Here is a 23,459-nt window from a genome sequence, read left to right on the forward strand (position 1 = left end):
GAAACGGCCAAAGGCTTACCATCGACTAGAATACTAATTATTTCTTTAATAATAAACGTGTTCTACTTTGAAGCTAATGGGACATGTACAAAGGCGTAATAATAGCGATTCCGATCGTATTTGACAATAGAGGAGCAATTAGTCTGCTTGCGAGATTGCCACGTGTGCACTGACTGCTTCTATGAATGTTTCAGTGGAAAGATAGAATATATCTTCGATATTTCCAGTGTTAGATCTAGATAATTTAAATTCTACCTTATATTTTGTTGCCAATTAAGTGATAAATTTGTAATAATTTATCTAGGCTACGCCTTAAGACTATTGAAATATGTTTAAATTATTTCAACTGAACTTTTAGCAAGAATTTTAATTTCCAAGAGACCTGGAAAAGGTTAAACCGCTGTTGGTGTTGACACTCCAGTATGGTGAGGAAATATTAAACGGATATTTTCAAGTCGATTATTCGCGCAGTGTTAACGTTTGCTATAAATTACTTTTTAACAATTTTATTTCATTTTTCAGCGCCTTAGCGATGCCTAAATGGTCAACCACAAATCAATTCATCCATACCCTATTTGGCCCGATCCCCATTCATCCCACGCCGAGTTAATTTTTAATGAGAGTGCAGCGATGCGTGCTAACCAGAAGGCTACTTTGCACACTTTATGCCTTTGAAGAGATATTTGTAATTCAAGCTTCAATTAAGCGTTTGAATTTACTCAGGTAAAGTATATAGATTTGAAACAGGAGGAGCTCACGAGACATCTTTACTGTCGATATTTGATTACTTTGCTCATTTATGTTCTTAATTTATTCAAGACTATATTCAGACCAGGCTGAATCTGAGACTTTTTTGTGCAAAAGATTAGTTTTCTATGCTACCCCATTGAATGTTCCGACGGAGCAATACGAATTGATGCGCGATCCAAAGTACGATCCAAGCACGATTGGTGTCTCGGAGCCATAGTGTAGGTCCATCGAAATTGAATACGCTCACTATTTAAATAAGCATCCGCTGTTTCCCTCAAATACCCATGAGATGACGGTGCTTCGGGTTAAGGAATCAACCGTAAGGCACTCTAATTCACGACCCCTTAAAAAACAGATGTATATCATCAGACCGCATGCGGGATTTCAATTCTTTCGTCAGGGTTTTTATGGCTGCGGAAGAATCTGCTAATGGGTTGGCGAACGAAAAGTTTGGCAGGAATAAACGTTCTCTTTTGAAGAATGCGGCCGACTGTCTTCGAAGGGCATACCGTAATGGCGGAAACATTATTCTCTCAACTTTAAGGTAAATATTTACTGCAACCAATATCCTGGATACAAAATAGGATATTTGTGAGTTTCGATTTAGAATTTCAAACTTAACTCATATATTTTTTTTCTCGACAAACAATGCGAAATTTAATGACGCATCTTCAGTCCACTTAAAGTTTGAGAAGAATAATAAATGGACGAAAAAAGATAACTTGATGCGCGGAAGAGAATACGTAAGATTCTTTTTTCGGGTCTTCTCCGCGGATGGAATCTTTTACTCGAAGGGTGGCGTGCCGGTGTTGCCTCACCATGAAACTAAAACATCGTAAATTAAGTATAGACCTTTGTAAGCACAGGTTACTGTTGTTTCATGGCAAGGTGGTAAATCTCGGGCATTGGGGAGCAAGACGTTCTTGCAATGTTAAGTTTTTAATCGAGACCAAAGAAGATCAATTTCACTTTTGGTAAAGATTAGAATAAAGGAATGTTTTGATAAGATGCTTTGTTGAAACAAAAATTAAAGTTCTGGATAATAAAATACCACTTCAGAAGTGAATAACGCATCAAACGGAAAATCTCCTTCATCTCGGTTTATCAGTATGAAGACGGATTAGTAAAAACCATAAACACAGTAATCAACCGGAAGGTCGGTTTGGTAGGTGATGGTAGAGCTCACCCAGTACTAAGCCCGCCGGCATGTGAAATTCACACATGAGGGTAGGGGGGGCAGTTCCTTTCCCTGAGCCGGTTATGGTTTCCCAGGAAGATCTGGTGCCCGAAAAATCACATAGCTAGGGTGGAGCTGCAGGTGTCCAGTGAGGCTCGCCCGGGAATTAAACCCGTGCTCCCCGGTCAGTACTCCAACGCTCTAACCCCTGGACTACCGCTACCCACATTAATTAGTAGAGCAATTAATTTGTAAATTCTGATTTTAAAATCAACCTTCGTCGAAAATTTAAGTGCTTAAGATTAAGACGAATATCCTTTTCGCCGAATCATAACTTTGAATATATATGTACACGCTTTGGCAACGTATTCTGGCGTTATGCTGCTGGGAGGGTGAACGGAGAACGCACATCGTCGACAATTAACGTTTTTAAAACGCTTAAGCTTATCGAAGGTCTGTGTCACATCCATGCGCATCGTTACTAAATTTAAAATTGATCCTCAGTCGAACTTCCACCGCAGTCTTGCGAAGGTAAAAGCAGATCATTGATGCATCCACCCGTTTCTAAGCGTCTACCACCTCAGAGGTCGAAGAACCAGTTCACCAATCACCCGAAGTCGCTGACGTGAAGTGTGTGACAACACGCTATAAATGATAAACAGATGAGCAGCAAATAATGGTTCTAAAAATGGTGAAATACTAATCAGTTCCGAAACTTCATGTTTATCATTTTTGTGCACCAATTACATTTCTGTGCATCTTGAAGACCATTCCATTTACGATTCATTTATCCCAAATTCCCATGTGACATTTCAGAGTCGTTCGACTTGATTGGCTCAGTTTTACTCACATGTTTCCAAAAAATACTTTCAACTTCGTCTTAGTCATAAACATTCGCCATACCTTAGAAGTGGAAGTTCTTGGTTCACGATGTATTCGAGAAAGCATTTTGATGTAGGAACTAAAAAATTTCTTTTTCTATAGAAAAAATTTGAGCCGAAAAGGAAATGTAAAGCTATTTTTTGATCCCACGGGAGCCATCCTTAGGCGCATGCTGCCGACTCGTGTTTTATTTTTATGGGCGGAAGGTCGAATGGTCATGCGTCATTGTCTAAACCTAAATTATAACTTTATGATTATATTTAGCATTACTGAAGTATTGCATTTCGCCACGGAATGTTTAAATTTATTTTCACATTCGTTCTCTTACAATCATTTCGAAGTATTTCTAATTTTCTTCCTCGTCCTCGAAAATAACGGATCTAACGACACAAGAGTTAATAGAAAAATATTTCAAAGTCGTTCTTTTGGGTTACGATAAGAGCGAAATTTCATATAAAGACAGCAGGATTAGATTACAAAGCCATGGCTAAGTGTTTAACGGCTATCTAAATGGTGCGTGTGCCGTGAGAGTTTCGAATGAAAATTACCATGAAAACGGAGGCCGACATGATCATCAGCAGCAAATCGTAAATTCCTTTGCGTGACGCACTCACGGGGACGTGCTTCATCGAATCCAAATTTGATATTATAATAAACCGAAATATAGGAAGATCCACTTTCTAAAAGTAAATGAAAACGTCTTCTACACTTCATTTCTGCGTCAATAATAGAACATTAGTCTAAAAACGATAATTCATCATTGTTATATCCGTTATTTGGATGATCCATGGTGAATATGAACGCCTGATATTTAAAAAAAAAATATCTCTTCTCCGATAGGTGTATCGTGGAAAAAATGCCGATGCAAGAATATATCGCGATAATTATAGCAATTCAAAATATACTATATTGATCACCTCACTAATTAAATTTGTTGTCTCCGGCGTAACTTTATGGAATTTAAGTAACATATTGAAATGAAATGAAATAATCGACTTTATGTAAGTGGAAAAGTGTGTGGAATTTCAAAGTCAATAATTTCATTTCATTTCAATACCTAAATGATATATTATAGATGATTCAAAGCAGATAGTCTGTAAGTACGAGTTAAGATATATCTAAATACAATAAGCTACACTGATAAAGCACTCATATTTAGAAGTTTCAACTTATTAATTTAAGTATTATTGTTTTGGTTAACTTAGAATGTTTTCGAATTCGCATATTCGCAATGATGACCATTACTGTGCGCATGCTTGCCATGTTAGTTGCATCAAATTTAAAAATAATAGCAAGATAAAAGGAAGGGCTTAATATTTGTTTGTATCAAATTTTCGAAATTTCAGAGAAATATATCTTTAGCGTGCTAATTGGGGAAATGACCGCATAGTTGTTATCGAAAGTTTGCAATTAATCAAGACAGGCGATTTTGAGTATCGAACGAACCGATTCAAATGAGAAAAAATGAGAGTACTATGGGCCGTTCTATGGACTCAACCGAAATAACGAAAATCAATCAGTGTCAATGAAGAGTAGCGGAAGAAAGAAACCTAAGAAAAATAATTCTGAAAAAGAGAAGTAATGAAACGTTTTTAAATAGATAAATAAGATGCGAAGACCCAAGTGCGAAGGGAGCGGTGGTACTACAGTGGTTGATCGAGGATTAAATGCTTGAAAAAAATAATGACGGACGTAAATGCGAAGAAATAAGTAGACAAAAAGAGAGAACGCCATCTTGGGGAACTGGTTGGAAAGGGTGCGTCAAACCAATCCTTGGGTTGATGATCGGTGAACTCGATTTGCGTGCATTCGCTTTCGACAGCTATCGTCGATGAAGTCGGGTTGTGCCAACTCTTTCTTTCGATTCCCTAAATACGCCGCCAACTCGCGGGATTTTCCATAGCAGCGCACATTGTAAGAGTTCGCCGTGAGCAAATTAAAAGAACCACCGTCTGCACACTACCGCGGCAGGATGCGTACTGAGTGTAGGGACGTTTAGACACCAAGATGGCCGCTATAGCCTTACCCACCGCCACGCTAGGTCGAAACGTAGGCTATTTTCTTGACACCCCTCGTATCTTGTCCCCCGGAATCCTTTGTAGTCGAGACCAGGTTGAAACCTGCGTGCATCACATATGCCTACACCAAGGGGGTGACAAAAACCGACAAATTCGACACACATGCGTCCAGGAACTCACGGCAAAAATTCTTATTACTCCGAGGCTTGATTTTCCCTTGGAAATGTCAGCTTATTTGCTATCTCAATGATGTTCTATTTTTTAATGCCTTCCTCTTTATTTTTCTTCTTATTTTACATTCAAATGTTTCATATATTTCACCGAATGAAACTTCCTAGGAATAAACATCATTCTGACAGTAGTAATTTTTTTTCTTTTCTAATCGACGGAGAAGCACATGTATTTTTCTTTGTACATATTTGCTGATTCCCTCCGAAAATGGGCAGCAGTTTAAATTCTCTAAAAGGTAAAGTGTTGTGTGGTAGTTTCATTTCGTTTAGGTAGTAATTCGGTCGATTTAATACTCACATCCTCGTATCACCATCCTGGAATCGCATCCAATTACAATAACCTTGTTTAAGAATTTAGTTCTTAAACAAGGCCATTGTAATTGGATTCGCAGTACAAATAGTTGTTTTCTTAATCGGATTTTAAACTATATTTTCTTCCTAGATTTGGTCTCAATTATTTTGTTTAGCGGCTGTCAAATGATTAGCTAAGGAAGCGGACGAAAGCAATTAATAATTTTTAAGATCTTTTTATATTTAAGTTCCGTGCCTTGCATAAAATATACGTTTTCGTCATCTCAATTTACCTAAATCCACCTTCTTTCGATAATACATTTCATGCATGGTAACCTGCAAGCTATCGATATTGTGTGTGGCAGGGAGTGAAAACACATCAGGCCTCTTTTTGACGCAAAATATTATTCCCCATTAGCGCGTTTGGATAACGTTATTCTGATTCCTAATCGTTCGTGGGAAAAGTGACGTCTTAAATCTGACTGACTTCAATCTGCCATCTTAAAGCGCAAGTTTTCTCTCGCAGGATTTAGCCTTACAGAAACCGTGCTGGTTTTTTCATTAATAACTCTCGACTATCGAGATGCCTCACTATCTAACTAGCAATTATATGTACCATCATTTTGAATGATATGGATGTGAGGGAAGTAGGTTTGCAAATGCTCGGTTCCTCTTCGTTTCCGTTTTTTAATATACGTGTTACGTACTGCGGACGTTTTCCAATCTCTGAGAATCTTGTAATCTACAATCTAATGTGGGACTTTCGTATAAAATATTTTATGATGTAAAAAATATTACAAGATATATTATATTATTTTATGATATTTCGTTTCTACAGTGAGTAACTTTTTTAGCCTCTCTCCTAATATCTCTAATATGTTATGTAGCATAGGTGTGGCAAACTTTATTATTATTTTTACGAAAAATATACTGACGGGTGATCCACATTTTTTAATATGCAGCAAATAAGAACCTATTCTGAAAATCACTTTTAGTTGTCTTGGGGATTTCCTGAATGAGTAGTGATATATAAATTAATTTTTAGTTCAAAATATCATAGAAAAAATTTTGTGAAATTGTACAAGGTTGTGTTCATGAGATATTCTTGGCCAATCAATAGAATTGCATGCATCAGTGTTGTGCGTTATGCATTTAATTTCCAGAAACACAAATTCATTGTGTGGTGACGCAACGTTTTGCTTTTAGTTGATGGAGCTCTTTTTGCACAGAAGTATGGATCAAACGATATTGTAATTTTTATGACAGGCGCAACACGCATTCATATATCCAGAGGCTGAACCAGAGCCAATTTTGGTTTAAGCGAGCTGGTGACTTAGATCGACGCTGGCTGAAGAGGAGGGAGGATGTTCAAAATTCTGATAAGCGCCAGTCACCCCGTTGATCAGTCGGAACTCCGGGCGGGGATATCTTTAGGTAAACAGATTGTGTTGCGATGGAATCGTGTTCCTGCTCCATCTGAATCTACTAATCGGCTGAGCGAATTTACAGATTTTAATGAATATTTTCATGCAGAAATCTCCAAGAATGAGCATAAATAATTCACGAACAAATATACGTTAAAAAATACATCGCGAAAAAGATGTAGTTGGTGACACATTTCAATGGTTTGTTATTTAGACGTGTATTTTCCTCGAAACGAGTAAAATTATACACAGCCGGTCAGCAGTAGATACATTTAATATACGAGTAATTTGATATTTAATATTCATTGGGCGGAGATTCCCGTACTTGACCAAGATCCCTCGCGCAGGTCACGCTGGGGAACCACTGCGGATGTATCAAGACCAACAGCAGCCACTCTAACCAATCTAGCCGGAGAGGAGGTTCGTGGCAGCAGCTGGGCAACCACCGAAACCGCACGTGCAGCACATCCACCACCCAGAGCGAGCGCCTGAGCGGGGGTCGACTGGGGCGGTGCCCAGCTGAGGGGCAGAGGACGAGACTGGTGACCGTCCGGTGCTCCAACGCCACCAAGTCTGGAGACTTGCACTCGCACTCATACTACTTTCCCGGCCGAGACCTCCCTACGAAGCCGCCGCCGTTACCCCCGCCGACCTCCCGGTCTCTGCCGCCGCCATCCCCGGACCCGCGGAGTAAGGTGGAGCTGTACGACGTGTCGGCGGAGGAGGTGATCGTCTACATGGACGGCTGCGAGAGGGGTCCCGTCGAGGTCGTTCTACTCCCCTCGCCGAGGCACCACTCTCCTCCCTCCTCGCCATCGGCTGTCACCGACGATGAGGTCACGGTTGTTCCACCCAGAACCGGGATGTCCGGCGGGGTTCCGAGGGGCGAACACGGCGCCGAGGACGAGAGCCTACCCGTCGACGAGTCTTCCCCTGCTGAGACCTGTGGCGGCGTGGTTTAGGGTTGGGTGGGCTGGCGGTGGAGGAGGAAGGACGCCGAGAAGGCGGGTGGCCGCCGCCGAGCCCGCCTCGGAAGTGATCGTGGTGTAGGGGCGAGCACCATAAGCAACAGCAGTCTCCATGAGGTGGACGAAATGGAGTTCACTGGGCCGGAGCTGGCCAGCTACATGGGTGAGCTGAACGAAAAGGGAGATTTTTCCAGGTGATCGGTATGTTTAATGGCTCACCGAACAATATTCATTCCGTGTTACTGAAACGTATACGTGTTTCCCTTGGTGGAACCTTGCTTCTACTCTTAGGGGAAAAGGGCACAATTGACTATCTGATGAAATATAGTCATATAAATAAAGAGAATGATTTGGGAGATTATTCTCTGCCCTAAAACTGATTTCGACCCTGATACGTAATTATAATTTTTCTACGTATACAGTTAATCAAGAGTTAAGTGAAATTAATTGACTGTGGTAATTTAAAATGGAATAATTTAAGAAATGTGAGTGGACCAATTTGTTCAAGGTTGCTTGGGTATTTCTATATATTCTGTGCATGCATGCTCCATAAAATTCAATGGAATTTTTATTTTGGTATTAATTGTTCTTAATAATGTGTTATCTGCTATTAGTACCGTCCATGTGGTCCAAGATGACTTATGTACAATAATATGTAGATAAATGTGAGTTTTGATACCACTCTCCAAATACATTTAAAGGATAAAAGACATTATTCCGAGGTATCTGTCAAATTACTACTGTTTCATGATGGAAACATAGAATGGATTCTTTTTTTAGTTAAAGTAGTGTCAGCACAGTGATGCTTGCATGGAAATTCTGTTCCAAGTGTTTAATCACTCTTTTTCCAATCAATGTTAGTCTTAATTAGATTTGGAGTGAATGAAAAATAAAACTCATTTACGTATTTCCAACACTGTATATGCAGATATTAGCATCAGTCTATTGCCATAATGATTCGATCAGGGTGGTTTTGCTGTTATAAACAGTTACAAAAAAATATTTTCATATTAATGATCTGTTCACCAAATTGAATGAGAAAAATAATGTAACATTAGACTATTGCCATAATGATTTGATCTGGGTGGTTTTGTAGTGATGAATAGTTTAAAAAAATATTTTCATATTAATTATCTGTTGATCAAGTTGAATGAGAAACATAATAAAAAATTACTGGAGATCAGAAAATATTTTAAACCACCACAAGAAATCGTATGGTCAATATGTTGGTTTCTGTTAAGTCTGTGTCCTGAAAAAATCATTTATAAGTGAAATGAAAGAAAGCAATTAATAATACTCCTGCCATTATAATAAATTATAAATTATTGTATTTTAATAATGTATACTCATTGTATTACAATTATGAACAGAAACAATTGGACCCATTTATTCTCAAGCCACACCTATGATGCTAGTCAAACATACTTATTTAAACTGTTTAACATTGCATCCCATTTACAAGTTTGGGGATGGATTGTTTCAGCACAATTTCTTCCTTCATCAAGCTCTCATGTCCCTATCCTTGCTTACGAATCTTGCACAGTCTCTGGTTTTAATTCTCCTTTTCATTGTTTCCATGGCATACACTTAAGCTTTAAATTTTAATTATAATAAAGCCTATCAATGAATTTAATCTGAAACAGTTTTTAATTATTTTTCTACTGACTTTGATAAAAAAAGAAGAGTAGAGATAGTTATAGCATATTTAAGATTTGACATACTGTAGATATGACAGAGAAATGTACATGATCGTCTTTCTTTCTATTTTATAAATTAATTAGCCATTTTTTTCTGGAATAGAGACTTAATTTCATGCAAAAATACGTGTGTCAGTTAAATTATAATATCTTGAGCCAGGTGGTAGTGGTGGACAAAATTGCTTTTTAATTAAGATCAATGATGAAAAATCTTCACAAAAAATTATCATTTCACATTTGAGTTTAAATTCATGATAATGAATGTCCAAAATGTGTAAAAATTCATTACTCCATTGTGATATGATAAATAGAAAAGACTTTGTGAATACATTAACTAAACGCCTAACTTTTCCCTCTATATAAGAATTCTTATTGGTATGAAATGAATTTATGTCATTCTGGATGGATCATTGCATTGTGCTGATCAAAAAGATGTAAAAAAAAGAGCTTGAACACATAAGCAGTTTTATAAAAAATGTGCAGGCCTCTCAATACAAAAGAAAATCAGAGAAGTCTAGGAGTCTGCCTGTAAAGTAGGAGAAAGGGGCATTTTCCTAAGTATCATTTCATCTAAGGAGACTTTAGAGAATATAAGGCAAGATAAAGTTAATATCCTCTTGCAGGAGTGGGGATCCTTAAAAGATATCATTTTTACGAGCGTTACAACAGGAAAAGACATAGTTGTTTGTTAATATGATAGGATATGTATTTATTTGTAGCAGGGTTTTGAATAAACTCTGAAAGCTATTATTGCCTTTTGTCATCAACTTCTGAAGTTATTCCTACTAGTCAAAACTTACTTTATTTTCTTTATAATTACTTACAAGTTTCTTTTTCTCTAAATGTTGATGAAAATATTGATTCTCTATCTCTCTCTACTCCACCTTGCTCCTTTTTATCTGCTTCAAAATTTGGCAAAACAACCTGTCTTTCTCTCTATTAAGTTAACTTTCTCCATACACTTCCATACCAAAATCTAAACTTATCTTTACCTTTTTGTGTTTGCTTTACAATTTTGTTTTGATTTCCTCTTTTTATAGTGATTTTAATGATATAACTGTTCCCCTAGTTTCCTCACTCTTATGTTAATTTTCATCCAGAGTACTAACCAAAAATGCAAACTGTTCTGCTTATTCTAATGCATTTTCTACCGATTTAATGATCAATTTGGCTTTTATAATTTTTGAACATTAATTATTTTTATTTTGTTATATTTATCTTCATCTGATACCTTAATTCTACAATATGCCCAAATGACTGCAGCCACAAGGCTACCTGAATAAATTAAGCATTAGTGTCCATGAATTTTTCTATATTACCCTACCCATATCACAGTCATGATTACTTCCATTCCTAATTCCAAACATTTCCATGGCTCTCATGCTACTAGTTCCTTGGTTTATGTTGTTAATAGTATGGGAAGTAATGGACAACAGTGTCTCTCTTCCTGAGCTATCACTAGCAACCCGATTTTATCTCTTTCTGTTGTATGGGTTTCAAATAAAATGTTTTTTACTTACATGCATTACTATATTCTGCACCAGTTACATTTACTTTTACTGCTGAATGAATTCTCCAAATCTACAGAGAAAATAAAGAATTTTCCCAATTCTTCTGGCATATATTATTACTTGTTTGCTGTGCAGCTTGCTATTAATCTCCAGTCTTTTCAACTTTCTGAGACTATTGTATTTCCATCTTCTAATTCTTTCCTGTAATGTCATCAACTAATTTTTGATATTTCTTTATCCATATATTAGTTAAAGCTTCTACATACTGCCTTTGTTACTTTCTCACACTTTTAATTCCCTTGAATTTTATGTTACCATGCAAAATTATTTGTGAATAAAATAAATGTGATATTTCCATCATTAACATTGTAACTTGTTGGTGCTGTCCATAAATTTTTACGTTTATACATATATTTTATGGCATATAATGAAATGTTTTACCTTAGGTAACTTCTTGTATATCCTTTCATTTTACATGCACCAATTTGTTGATGATTCTTTAATGTGAAAGTACTAATTGTGGCAAAACTGTATTATTTTTCTTCAAGTAGTTATTCCTTGTTCGTAAATAACAATACTTACATTTTTCATTTCCATATCTCACTTTGACATAACGCACCATTGTGTTCCAGTTCATCAAAATTCTTAAATGATTTCTTTCAGGGGGAACTCCCAAATATTTTGCCTACTTGATCATGCTCCCTATCTAAATCTCTTCTTGAATAATTGTTGTGGTATTCAACTAAGTGGCAACAATAATTCCAGAAGTTTTTATCTATGCTGTGTTGTAGCGCTACCTATTGAAGAAATTCACCATCCTTCTCCCCAATTTAGAGCATTGTGGCACAGTAATCTCACTTGAGACCCCTTTTATTAACTTTAGTTAAATCTGTATCTATTTCACTAACATTCTCGTCATCTTTCCACCTTACTTAATGCATTCGTATATGTACATATTTTTGCCTTAATAGAAACACATACACATGCTTTTGTATACATGCCTTAAAATTTCTGGTCATCATTCATCGTTCAATGTTCTTTCACAGTTACCCTTTTTAATGACATCCCTATATGTATTCTCATTTGAACAGTTCTGGCTCACACTTTGTGTCTTCTATTTTCCTGTTGAATTAGTTAAGCGTGGTTAGTAATAAACACTAGAGGCCTTGGCTCTTCTTCTATGACACCCTGCCCAGCATAGGGGATCTCTCAACTATCTGCCAGTCTTCAATACTCTTTTCATTGTGAGTGTCCAATTTTCATGAGAATAATAATTGAGGTAGTTTCACAATGTCTTTCTCAGTGGTGTATTAATGTGAAATCGTTCCTTAAATGGTTACCTCAGATGGGTCTTACAGTCACCTCTTTTGCTGCTAAAGAAGCTGCAGAGTATTCCTATATTGTGGCTGCTAATATTTAATCTGCTTGGCTTGGGTGATCTTAGTGGAGGCAGACACCATCATTGCTTCTTTCAGTTCCACTTGAAGTTATCATTGGAACACACAAGCCCTTGATCCAACTTAAATGGAAGGGAACTCATCAAGTTTTATTGATTTCCGTCATATTATTATTCTCTCTTGTTCAAAATTTTATTCAAAGCATCTTTGTGGAGCTAGATGATACAATCTACAAAGATTGATATATAAATCCTAATACTCCGGAAGAAGAAATGGTTAATTGAACGAAGGAAGTCTCCTGAGAGCTGAAATTCTCGTAGGTAACTTCCTTGGTCAAAGTAATTTTCCTGAGTCATATTTGATCACCCATTAATTTCACACATTGCTTCAACTGCTTGCCTCATCGACATCCGTAGATTTATGATAGAAGATACCTGAAATAGTGGAGTACGTACTTAAAATAGAATTAATAATTATTCATTCAAGTTTATCCATTTACTCACATCTCAAATATTTTTGAGGATTTCTCTTTTATCCAGTCTTGGAGTTAGGTGTTTGTGATTTTGATGTTGAATGTTTATATCTCTATGTTGTTGTTACTGTTGTGAATAATATATGGAATATGTAATTCCTTGTGTTATCATGCCACATTCACATTTACAATTGTTGTTCTGCAAGATTTTTCTGGATTTTTTTTCGAGTAACTCAGTCATAGATAATCGTCCTAAGCATGATTGTCAAATTTTATTTATTCTGATATTAGGGAAGAACTCAAAAGCTTTACATTGTGTGATTATTCTTTGCATACCTGTATGTCTCATAGTAGACAATACGATACAGCGATGGTGATATTTATCAACCTACAAATATGATGTTGCTGATCAGGTTCTTTTGTATAAATGTGTCTTCATGGTTTAAAATGTCTTGTATGATTATCCAGATAAAGCAATGTGTGCCTTTTTTGGATGCATTATTTTTTTGTATCCATAAATAGTAAATTGCTTACCCTCCATCTAAAAATGAAAAGCACTTTTGTCTGAAGTTATCCTCCACTTCCTCTGTAGCTATGACAAAATTTTTAAAGAATATTGTAAAAATATGATTTTGCCCGAATGATTATCAAAGGAAGTCAATCATTGAAATCAATTAAACTCTTTCAAAAAAATATCCCAGTTTCTTTTAATGTTTTTAATACCTGATTATCGAAGTTGAGTTCACTTTTCTGCACAGATAGCTGGGAACCCTTTTTGGATAGCTGGGAATTCTGCCATTGGCTCTTATTAAAATTAATACCTGAAATGGGATTTGAGTGGAAGGAATGAAGTATATGTCAATAAATTGGTTTCCTAGCCAAAATATTGCTTAATATGAAGAGCAAATTCTTGGAAAAGGTACATAATTGAAATCGGATCTCAGCCACTGATCAAAATTGCGAAGGTTTTGAAAGGAAGTCCAGCTAGAAGGACATTATCATGAAATGATTTTATATTTTCTCACATTATTCAAGGATGTGGATGTATCTTTAGATTAAAGAAATATTTCATATGTGGAACTATTTCTCTTTGTTGCCTGTTTTTGCATTAAAATATTCAATAAAACTAACAAGTACTCATTAGTTCAAAACCCTCTTCACTGAGACTAATTGTTATTGAGGTGAAATTAAAAAACTAAATGTTTTATTTACTTCATGCAAGATGGTTGAAAATGCTCTTAATCTTTAAAAGTGCTATGACTTGCCAAACTGGTTTTATTGTGAAGTAAGTATGATGGTTTAGTAGTTCTACTCTACTAAACCATCATACCTTACTTCAACCATGAGGTAGGTTCACAAACATGTATCATTGCAAAGGAAAGTGGATTTCTGGTCACCATCAGATAAAGATTAGGTTTCATGATTTTATATGCAAAGTGAGCTCTTAGCTATCTAGGATGAAAAGGAAGAAAATTATCCACCTTAATCCACTCATCAATGTACATGTCATAACCTTGATTTTATATAGCTCCCTGCTTGTAGATTAATTCTAAGTAAGTATAATTGGATGTTATGAAATGTCTTTTGGTTGCTCTCTCAGATTCAAAATTATTTACAACTATTTACAGGGTGTTTTAAATAAGATGCATGCATAATGTGATATGTAATAACATATATTTGCAAGGCATATAAGGTAAATGAAACATATGGGAGTATGGTCACTTATTGTGAATAAAATTTTAAGAGCCAGTTGCTCCACTTTCAAATTATTTTCATGGTTTAGTGAGATGGCTCATTTATGGAATATGATGGATTTTGGGTATGGTAATATTCCATATACTGGTTAATCTCCTCTGAGAGGATTGAAATACTACTGTGTTTTATTTTGGTCAAACTCAGAGGAGTTATGTTGTTTCAATTCAATAATTCCAGAGGGTAAAAATCTTTTGACTGGGATTTGAACCCGGATCCCTTGATGTGGACATTAAGGGATCTGGATTTGAATCCCAGTCAAGGAAAATGATTTTTACACTCTGAAATTGATGCATTGAAATGCATATTAGCGGATGACTCTGTTAAAAGTTACTGTCGCGGCATCTCCCACAGTTTCTCGGAGTTATGTTATGATGGAATGCAAAAATACTGCTTAACAAGAAAAATTATAATTTCCCATTGGATTAAAAAAACCTATCATTATGTCCCAGGTTTCATTGTATCACTTCACTGTCATGTGAAAAGTGAGATGGAGTAATAAGCTGCTTATGTTTATGATTCCATATTGTAAATTGGGACTTTTAGCCTCTATTCATCCAATTATGGTACCAATATATTTCATAATTTCATGTATCCAACTATGATACATGAAAACTGGTTCATAATTTCAAGATTTTATCCTTTGGCAAAATAAATTGTTGTTTTTGTTTTGTTTAGTGGTTCATCAATAAAAAGAAAGAATTAAAATAAAAGAAAAATTGATATTTTTTAAAGTATGTAATAACTACTAAAGACTTTGGAAAGGATAAATTGACAGACGGTTATGTACTACAAAGGTAATGTAATATAAGGTAATAAGTTAAAAATTAAGCAAGCAAATGGGATGCTCAAGAGATAAGCTGTCCCAATTCAAAGTGGTTGTATAAAAAGTCGTTGAGAAACTTAAATTCCTATCTAGAATTTTCTTTTTCCTAAAATCCTTTGCTTATTTATTATCCTGCGGGTGGAAATGAGAGCCACAATGAAGACAAGTTGTGAACTGGCCATGCCTAGAAAGGTACAGCCCTCACCTGAGGTAGTTTACGTCCTCCCTTTAGCCTAACCCATGTTTGGAAGCTCTGGTATTTCATATTGCCTGTGAGATTAGCCAAGGGGAGAGATTATCTGCTGCTTTGATATCCTCTAATATACTAGGTTTTGATTGGGGGTAAGCAAGTAACTTCTGGGGTATTGATGTATATTGGGCCTTTCAGGGTAGATGGATTTTTTGGATAAAACTCAAATTAAGAAGTGAAAATGTGAAGAGAAATTCAGCATCATCACAAAACGACCCTTAAGGTAAGTATAAAATCCTACCAACTCACAGTAATAAACTGAAGATTTTTTACTTTCACAGGTAAATTTCATCGAGCCAAGAATCAATATCAATTAAAAGTCTGGGAAATGAATCCAAGAAATCAGAATGGAAAGGTAATATCACTCATCACTATCTTGGCAACTACTGTCTAATGGTAATGTCAGAAGCATCTTGAGACTAGGGAAGATGTGAACATGCAATGGAGAATTACACTGCATCTTTGAAATTACCACTTGTCAATTTGCTATGTTTATTACCAGGGCAATCAGAAAAGATCTCGGAATGTAATAGATATAAACTACTTACCTCAGCGAAACTTTTTTATTTTTCAATGTAATCACCCTGTACACTAATGCACTTGGTCCAGCTATGTTCCAATGTCTTGACCCCATTTCGAAAATTAGATTCCTTCAGGCACGCAAAATACCTGTCTACTTCAGCTGTTAGCTCTTCATTTGAAGAGAATCGCCGTCCACTGAGGAAAATTTTAAGCTTGGGAAAAATATGGAAATCTGATGGAGCCAAGTCAGGCAAATAAGGTGGGTGTGGTGACAATTCATACCTTAGTTCATGTATTTTTTTCCATGGCAATGACGTTTGTGTGGGAGTGAGCATTGTCTTGATGAAAGATGACTTTCTTCCTAGCCTAACTTGGCCTTTTTTCATATATCTTTTGCTGTAGTTGGTTCAGGAAGTTAGCATAGTATTATCCAGTAATTGCTTGTCCAGTGGACATGTAATCTATCAGCAGAATCCTTGTGCATCCCAGGAAACTGAAGCCATCCCATTTCCGGTCGACTGTGTTGCCTTTGCTTTTTTTAGCGGTGATGAATCAACATGTTTCCACTGCTTTGATTGGTGTTTGGGGTATAGTAGTGGATCAAAGTTTCATCTGCTGTCACAAACCAGCACAGAAAATCTTGTTATTTGCTCTTAAAACAGGTAAAACATTATTCGGAAATTCCCATTCTGATGTGTTTGTGATCCTGCATCTAGAGTCGCGGCACCCATCCAGAAGTTAATTTTCTTATATCCAATTCCACTGTTAAAATGTGAAATACTCGTTCAGATGGTATACCTTCAGCTTGAGCGACTTCTTGCAATTTCAGTCAGCGATTCTATATGGTCATTTCATGCACTTTTCCTATGATTTCTGAGATAGTGGCACATTTTGTACGGCCACTACGCGGATTATCATCTAAGCTGTCCCGATCAAACTTAAACTCAAATCGAAACGTCGGCAGCTATGGAGCCATTGACTCGGTGGAAGACCCGAGAAGAATTCACCAAACTTAAACTCGTTTGTCCTCATAACAACAGTTGAGAATGACGGAGCAGAGTCCCCCAGTGTGTTCTGAAAGTCGGTATGACTATCCTTTGCTTTCATACTTTTCTTTACAAAGCATTTAATCAGTGCTTGAATATCGATTTTTTCCCTCGTCACTTATCACTACAAGGGAACAACAACAGAGGCGTCCCTACCACATATCTCTTCCCAAATCAATGACGCGTTACGTGTTTACTCATAAAGGATTACTTATTACTTCGGGAAACTCGTTGCGCCAGCAGTTACATCTGGTGGTGATTCTGAGACCCTTTCTAACTACCCTCGTTTATGATAAATTTCGATCCGAATCCAGTAGCTAGATGATTAACGCACAGGTGCCGTTTAATTTCGTTCATCAGTCTGTCTTGCTTACGCGGGACCGTTTTTTTCATATCATCCCCATATTCTATGCTGGGAATAATTTTGAGGAAACTTGATTAAGTTTTAATCTTAATTTTTCATGTCAAGCATTTGCTCCAGAAATCAGATTTATATATGATATCAGGGAAGCTGGAAGTCACTTGCTGAAGCCCCTGACTTTCGATAAGTTCGAGAGGGGAGATCAAATCGTCACACATCTGGGGATCTAATTTATGCGGTGGCTTAATTATAAGGGGTCGGGTTTAAATACAGGAATTGGTACTTCGATCCTTACTTGGGCATAGCGCCGCTATTATACATTCGAGGAAATGAATCGATAAAGCATTGTGCCACACTTGCCCTTAACATTATCATCCGCACCCACAGATTACTGTTTCCCTGCCAAATGTCCGAGTTTGATTCCCGATGTTGAATTTGTTTTTCATACCTTTTCTTACATGTGAATGTCGTGAAGAAAACTGGAAAATAACAGTGTGCACTCCTGATTGGACGTTTCGAATATAATCCCTTCGACAACATTTTCTAAAATAGGGCCAAATCCAGATTTATTTCCATATTTCCTACTAATTATCTCAAATTATCCCCATCCAACATTAATGACTCAATTAAAAAATATCTACCTACAATGAATCATCGAATTGATTTCTTCATCAACCAATCTCCTCAAATCACTTCTGCATAGTACCGTGATAATTCTTTTTGAATGGAAACTAATCCGAAAGTTTTAATGGTTTTAAGCTTTCGATTCTCGTCACGGGTACAGATTGCGCGTTGTTGATATGGCGACATCTGTAGAATGAAAGGTATTTGTTGGCGAGGGTCGTAAAATATCATCACATGTCGTCAAGTACCAACAAGTTCAATGATTACTGCTTCCCCGTACTCCATTTCTCGTATCCCTCCCAAGCCATACACACATTTGACCCTTCATTCCACCTCCCCCTCGCGTCTCTTTCCCCCTCTTTCCCATCCCACTTACTCCTAGGGGCTCTCGCTTGACCCTCCCCTCCCATAATCACGTTGCCTTACGTCAGTTATTCTCGCTTCATGCCCAGTAGCGATACGGACTTCGTCGAGTGCTGAGATCATCGGTAAGCGTGCGCTTTCCGTACTACGCTTCGTCTTGAGTATTGTGCTGGGGATAATGGTAATTGGATATTCATAAGTATTCAAACCTTCGCCTACACCCCCTAACTTCACAAGCTGGATAAGCAATTGCGGTAGAAATGATTGTATCATTTTTTTTGTTTTAGTGCCCTATATAACTTCTACATGTGGGAGGCAACCCACGTGGGATTCCTGCGTCTCAAACAGTGACGGTTTTGGTTATTGATGGTAATTTATATTAGTGTGCTGGTGGATAAACGGTAAAACGTTTGTGGCGAAGTTAATATACTTTTCCAGACAGGCAAAGTGACCGCTGAGTCATACGACGGCGCCAGATGTTGCTGCATTTTACCAGTAGCGATACAACTTCTGTTCAGTGGCAAGTAATTGTGTAAAAGTGTCAATTAATTGCGAACTATGGTAGATTTTATGACCTAAATAAATTGAAATAGTTAAAATTCATTTGTGGTAGTATTTTGACCAAATTTGGCATATTATGGACCATTGTTTTAAGAAAATTAGAAACTACTTGATTTTACGAAATTTGTTACATCCATGCCAGAATTAACAGATTTTTTTCTTGTTACTTAACCATGAAATACTAAATTTGAACATGTCCGTATGTTCCCTTGTAGCTCAAGTATTGTTGTAGTTGATCAGAGGCCAACATTTTGTTTCAGAGAGCAAACTCGTCCCGAGTAATTTTCCACAATTATTAATGTTAACTCTCCAACGATTTCAAAAAATTCGTGCGAATAATGCGTAGTGATATTTAGCGACACATAACAAGTATGTGACGTAGTATGCGAATTTATTACTCCTTTTAAGCCTACATTAGGTTTGCCAACTGGTTGAAATTAACACGTAAACAGGAAATGTATATCAGTGCTCATTAGTGATAAAATTAGGGACCAACTTCTGTTATTATACTGTTAATCTTTTTCTCTCCATTTAGATGCAATGTGTGGACACACCCTCGAAGGGGGACCTCACACCCTCGTTCGAAGAGGGAGTCTGAGAGAGCTCGTCGGTATTGATATTATCCGAAAATATTGATACCAAACTGACCGATTCCTGTTAGCCACCGGATATGACTTGCTTAATCTTTCCTGCCTGGTACAGGTACTTACTCTTCTAGTTTAAGTTGTGGGTTTTCTTTTAATCATTTGAGTGCTTAAATATTTCAAAATTTTATTTCCTTTAACGTATTTCACGACTTCGTACATTATCTAATCCAGCGAAGGCTTCTCTATATTAGTGTGTGTGCAAGGGTTTCTCGAATTCCCTCGCCAAATTCAAATGTCTACTTCAGCTATATCGTTGACGTGATAACCCTGTAAGTGGCGCGTTGGCAATTGTTCTTAAGGTTCTGTGTTCAAAATTCGGGTGGTGGCTCAAATAATTTTAATTTAAAAGGTCTTTTCAATTGTGATGTTACGCAATGGGGAAACGTGAAAAGAATCTGTTCCTGTCTGTCACGACAGAATGGAATTTCTGCTTCTCACGGCTGTTTGGGCCGAGCTCTAAGCCCTCACCTGTCATGATTGCCTTAGAGTTGATTTCTTTGGTCATTACATAATTAAACGAATGAAATATTCCCATAGAACTACTTTCGAGACTTAAGTGGGAAGACATTTTAAATTAATTGGTACATGCCTATTTTTTTAATGGTTGCTCATATCTGGTTTCATGCAAGCCTCTTTCAAACAAGTAGGATTTGCTTTGTTTACAATCTAGTTGCATTCTTCCGCCCACATTATCCTCTTTTTTATCTTTCCCAATTAAACTGCATCTTAACAATGACCACTCTACTCCTTGGATGTAGAGATATGTTAGCCATGTGTGAAGTGAGATGAAAAGTGGGTAGGGGGGTGATTAGTCCCCGCTGAATTTCCATCTCGCATTACACAGGGCCTCTGTCATTGATCCATTAAATCTTCGTTTTCTAATTTAGTCTGCTCTTTCTAATATTTTATCTTAAACAAATGTACTATCTCATTCATCTCCCAGTGGTTCTTTATTCTTATTTTGCAATAATCTAATTTGAGAAAATGGATTTTCTATATTCCTCAATAGCGTTGGCAATGTGACATCACAGAAAGACTGTTACTGTAGTAAGGCTCCTTTAAACCTGCATTTCTTAGAACTTCTTAGGCTGCTGCGTGTGCTGCCTTTCATCTACCACCTATCCCTTGAATAATTTACCCCCACGTGACCCTACCGGGAGCATTCATCAAATATCCATACAGTTTGTCTGTAGGGTAAGCCCCCTTAATCACTTCAAGGTTTTAACCTTTGGCAGAGGGGTCACTTTATATTTAAAGTAATTAGTTAGTACTTTGTTAGTTTTTGAGCGGTCCCTGAAAACTATCAGGGATCCTGTAACACCTGAAGGACAACAAAAGTTAAACCTAAGGTTGAATGAATATGCTTCCTTCCTTAAGCCTGGTCATAATTCTCCTGTTTAATTATCGATTGTATTCCCATGAAATCTCATAATTGTCGATGGGAAAGATCTAATTTTGATTAAGACTTAAGGCTCAAACTTATTTTGCTCTCTAAGATCGAAATTTTTCAGTCTGTATCATTCATTTACTTAAATCGTGACCGCGAGTAAACATTTCGCCGAAACATAGCTCGCATTCAATAAATAATTAATTTTAACCATGAATTAATCATCATTCTTTGGTGTTATACTTCATTCAACGATCATCTATAACGCGGATTAAACTTGCCATACATAAGCATCAGTCAGTAAGACGTGTTACTTAAACTTTCATTAGAAGAAATTTACCATATTTTTTATTATGAATTTAATATGCTCTTTCTGTGATCCTTCTGCTGTAAGGGAAAACATTTTAACAGGAACGACATGAGCTCAGTGAAGATATATATTTTTAAAAAAATTATTTTATTACATTTTGTATTTATAATTCTGAAAGGTAGATTCTTTGGGATTCTGAAAGGTAGATTCTTTTAATTGATATTTTTCTCTACCATTACTTCTTCAGGCTACACACGCCTGAAGTCTCCTGGACTCCTGTGGTGTGACCTGTACGTCAAGTAAAAGGTGAAGACAAAACTCAAGCGACAGAGATTAAGCCGTCCAGACGAGTGGGAAATCCGGCCATGTTCTCAACGTTCCGGAAGGCTCCAAGATGCTATGGGCGTCGGCATTTGGAGAACTAAATTACCTTCTGGATAAAAATTATTTTACAGACTTAACCATTGTAATATTAATTGCAGAAATGCAGAAGTGATAGTGACTTTACAAAAAATTTGGTGTGGTAATTAAAATATGTAAACTTTGATATATTATCAAATGTCATGTATTTTCTCATTAATAAAAATGATACAAAGCAGTTTCTTTGTGTGTTCCTTGTGATTTCCGAAGTAGCAGTAGAGGATCCTTTTTGTACGGTAAGAAATCAAATTTAAACTAGAGTTCTCGGCATTTTGTTTTTGCTGGAAATTTAAATTTGAAAATAGGCCTAGGTTTAAGGCCTAGACAAAAATGCATTATATAAAATGGTGTAAATTTTAAATTCTATACCTGCAAGATATTTCATTTTTTTTCAAAGAAAAGCCCTTATAACTAATTGTAACGTTTTATTAACAATTATGGGAATTTTTTTTTAAATTATTGAAAAGTAATTAAGACTACTTAAAGGAGAGTTGAAATGGCTTGATTTAGCGACGCTGTGGTTTTATTGGGAAATGTTTAAATTAACCATATTTTAGCCAAAAAATTGTCATGATCAGTTCATCTGTCACAAACATGAAATGTTTATTAGATATGAAAAAAACGTCACCAAACTTTTCCAGAAATTGTTCCACATTGTGTATATCTGTTGCTTTGGTACACGTAAATAATTTAGAGAAATAATATATTCAATATCCACTCAGTCAAATGTGTGAAATGCCTTATGCAACTGAAGCAAAAAGGTGATGGAGACGCAAAAACTCCATTAAATATGTGTGCATCCAATCTGCCGAGTGAATTCAAAATATTTATAACAGGTGTTCAGAGTGAACAGATGAGAATCTCTAGTGTCAACATTTCCCAAGTCACAACGCGGTTGCATTTAAGGGCCCAGATCTGTTTCACGACTTCCTAACTACCCCGAGGATATAAGGGATGGTCTTAAATTCGGTCGATGAGCGAGGAGAAAGTGTTCCTCGTGAAAAAATTCTAAGTCCAAACTCAACTGAAAGTTATGAGACCCTTAAAGCCTTATGAATCCATGGATTGCCTAGGTCGGAGCCTTGGTTTTCTGATTCTCGGCTCACTCATAAGAATTTTCATAAAAACGGCTAAGTCCCTTTTTTCTTTGGATGTATATAAAATGAAAAGCAGTTCTTCACAAGAATCCGGATAGCCGGGTGGGTTAGGAGATGGAATACCAAAGGACGTATTAATGAATGTTACTTCGTTTCCCTTTTGCTGCAACTTTTTTTAAATTTTTTTTCGAGCAGGTAATGTTTAAATTAACTACACAAGGGACTTCTGCATTGCGTTAAGGGCGTCACGATAGACCAGGAAAAACCATATCTTTGAAACTTTTTTCTGATAAAGGCCGTGGTTTTTTCGGGCCCGGGCCCCGGGCGGCCGGAAAAAAATGGCGGACATTTTCAGAAAAATGCTTCAAAATTAAATTATTTCCTCGTCTTTCGCGGCGTCCTTATTGCCCTACACAAGTCCTATTTGATGTATTGTTTATAAATTTTGGCAAGGAAAAAAATTTGCGAAAGATTAG

General features: G+C 36.7%; 1 protein-coding gene and 1 long non-coding RNA gene across 2 annotated transcripts in view; both read left to right on the forward strand.

Moving 5' to 3' along the window:
- The window catches only part of LOC139690430 (pyrokinin-1 receptor-like), a 116,064-nt gene extending 108,330 nt beyond the window's left edge, over positions 1-7,734 (forward strand). Inside the window, exon 3 of the mRNA XM_071587880.1 lies at positions 7,120-7,734. Coding sequence (XP_071443981.1) covers positions 7,120-7,734 — 615 coding nt within the window. The remainder of the gene's footprint in view (positions 1-7,119) is intronic.
- A 10,912-nt stretch (positions 7,735-18,646) lies between these two features.
- LOC139690736 (uncharacterized) lies at positions 18,647-19,679 on the forward strand. The gene is made up of 3 exons (XR_011701500.1): positions 18,647-18,742; positions 18,849-19,081; positions 19,658-19,679. It is a non-coding gene; the product is annotated as an uncharacterized lncRNA (long non-coding RNA).
- The last annotated feature ends 3,780 nt before the right edge of the window (positions 19,680-23,459 follow it).

Source organism: Hetaerina americana, unplaced genomic scaffold (assembly GCF_022747635.1).
Source record: "Hetaerina americana unplaced genomic scaffold, ioHetAmer1.1.p SCAF_3, whole genome shotgun sequence".
Classification (NCBI taxonomy): domain Eukaryota; kingdom Metazoa; phylum Arthropoda; class Insecta; order Odonata; family Calopterygidae; genus Hetaerina; species Hetaerina americana.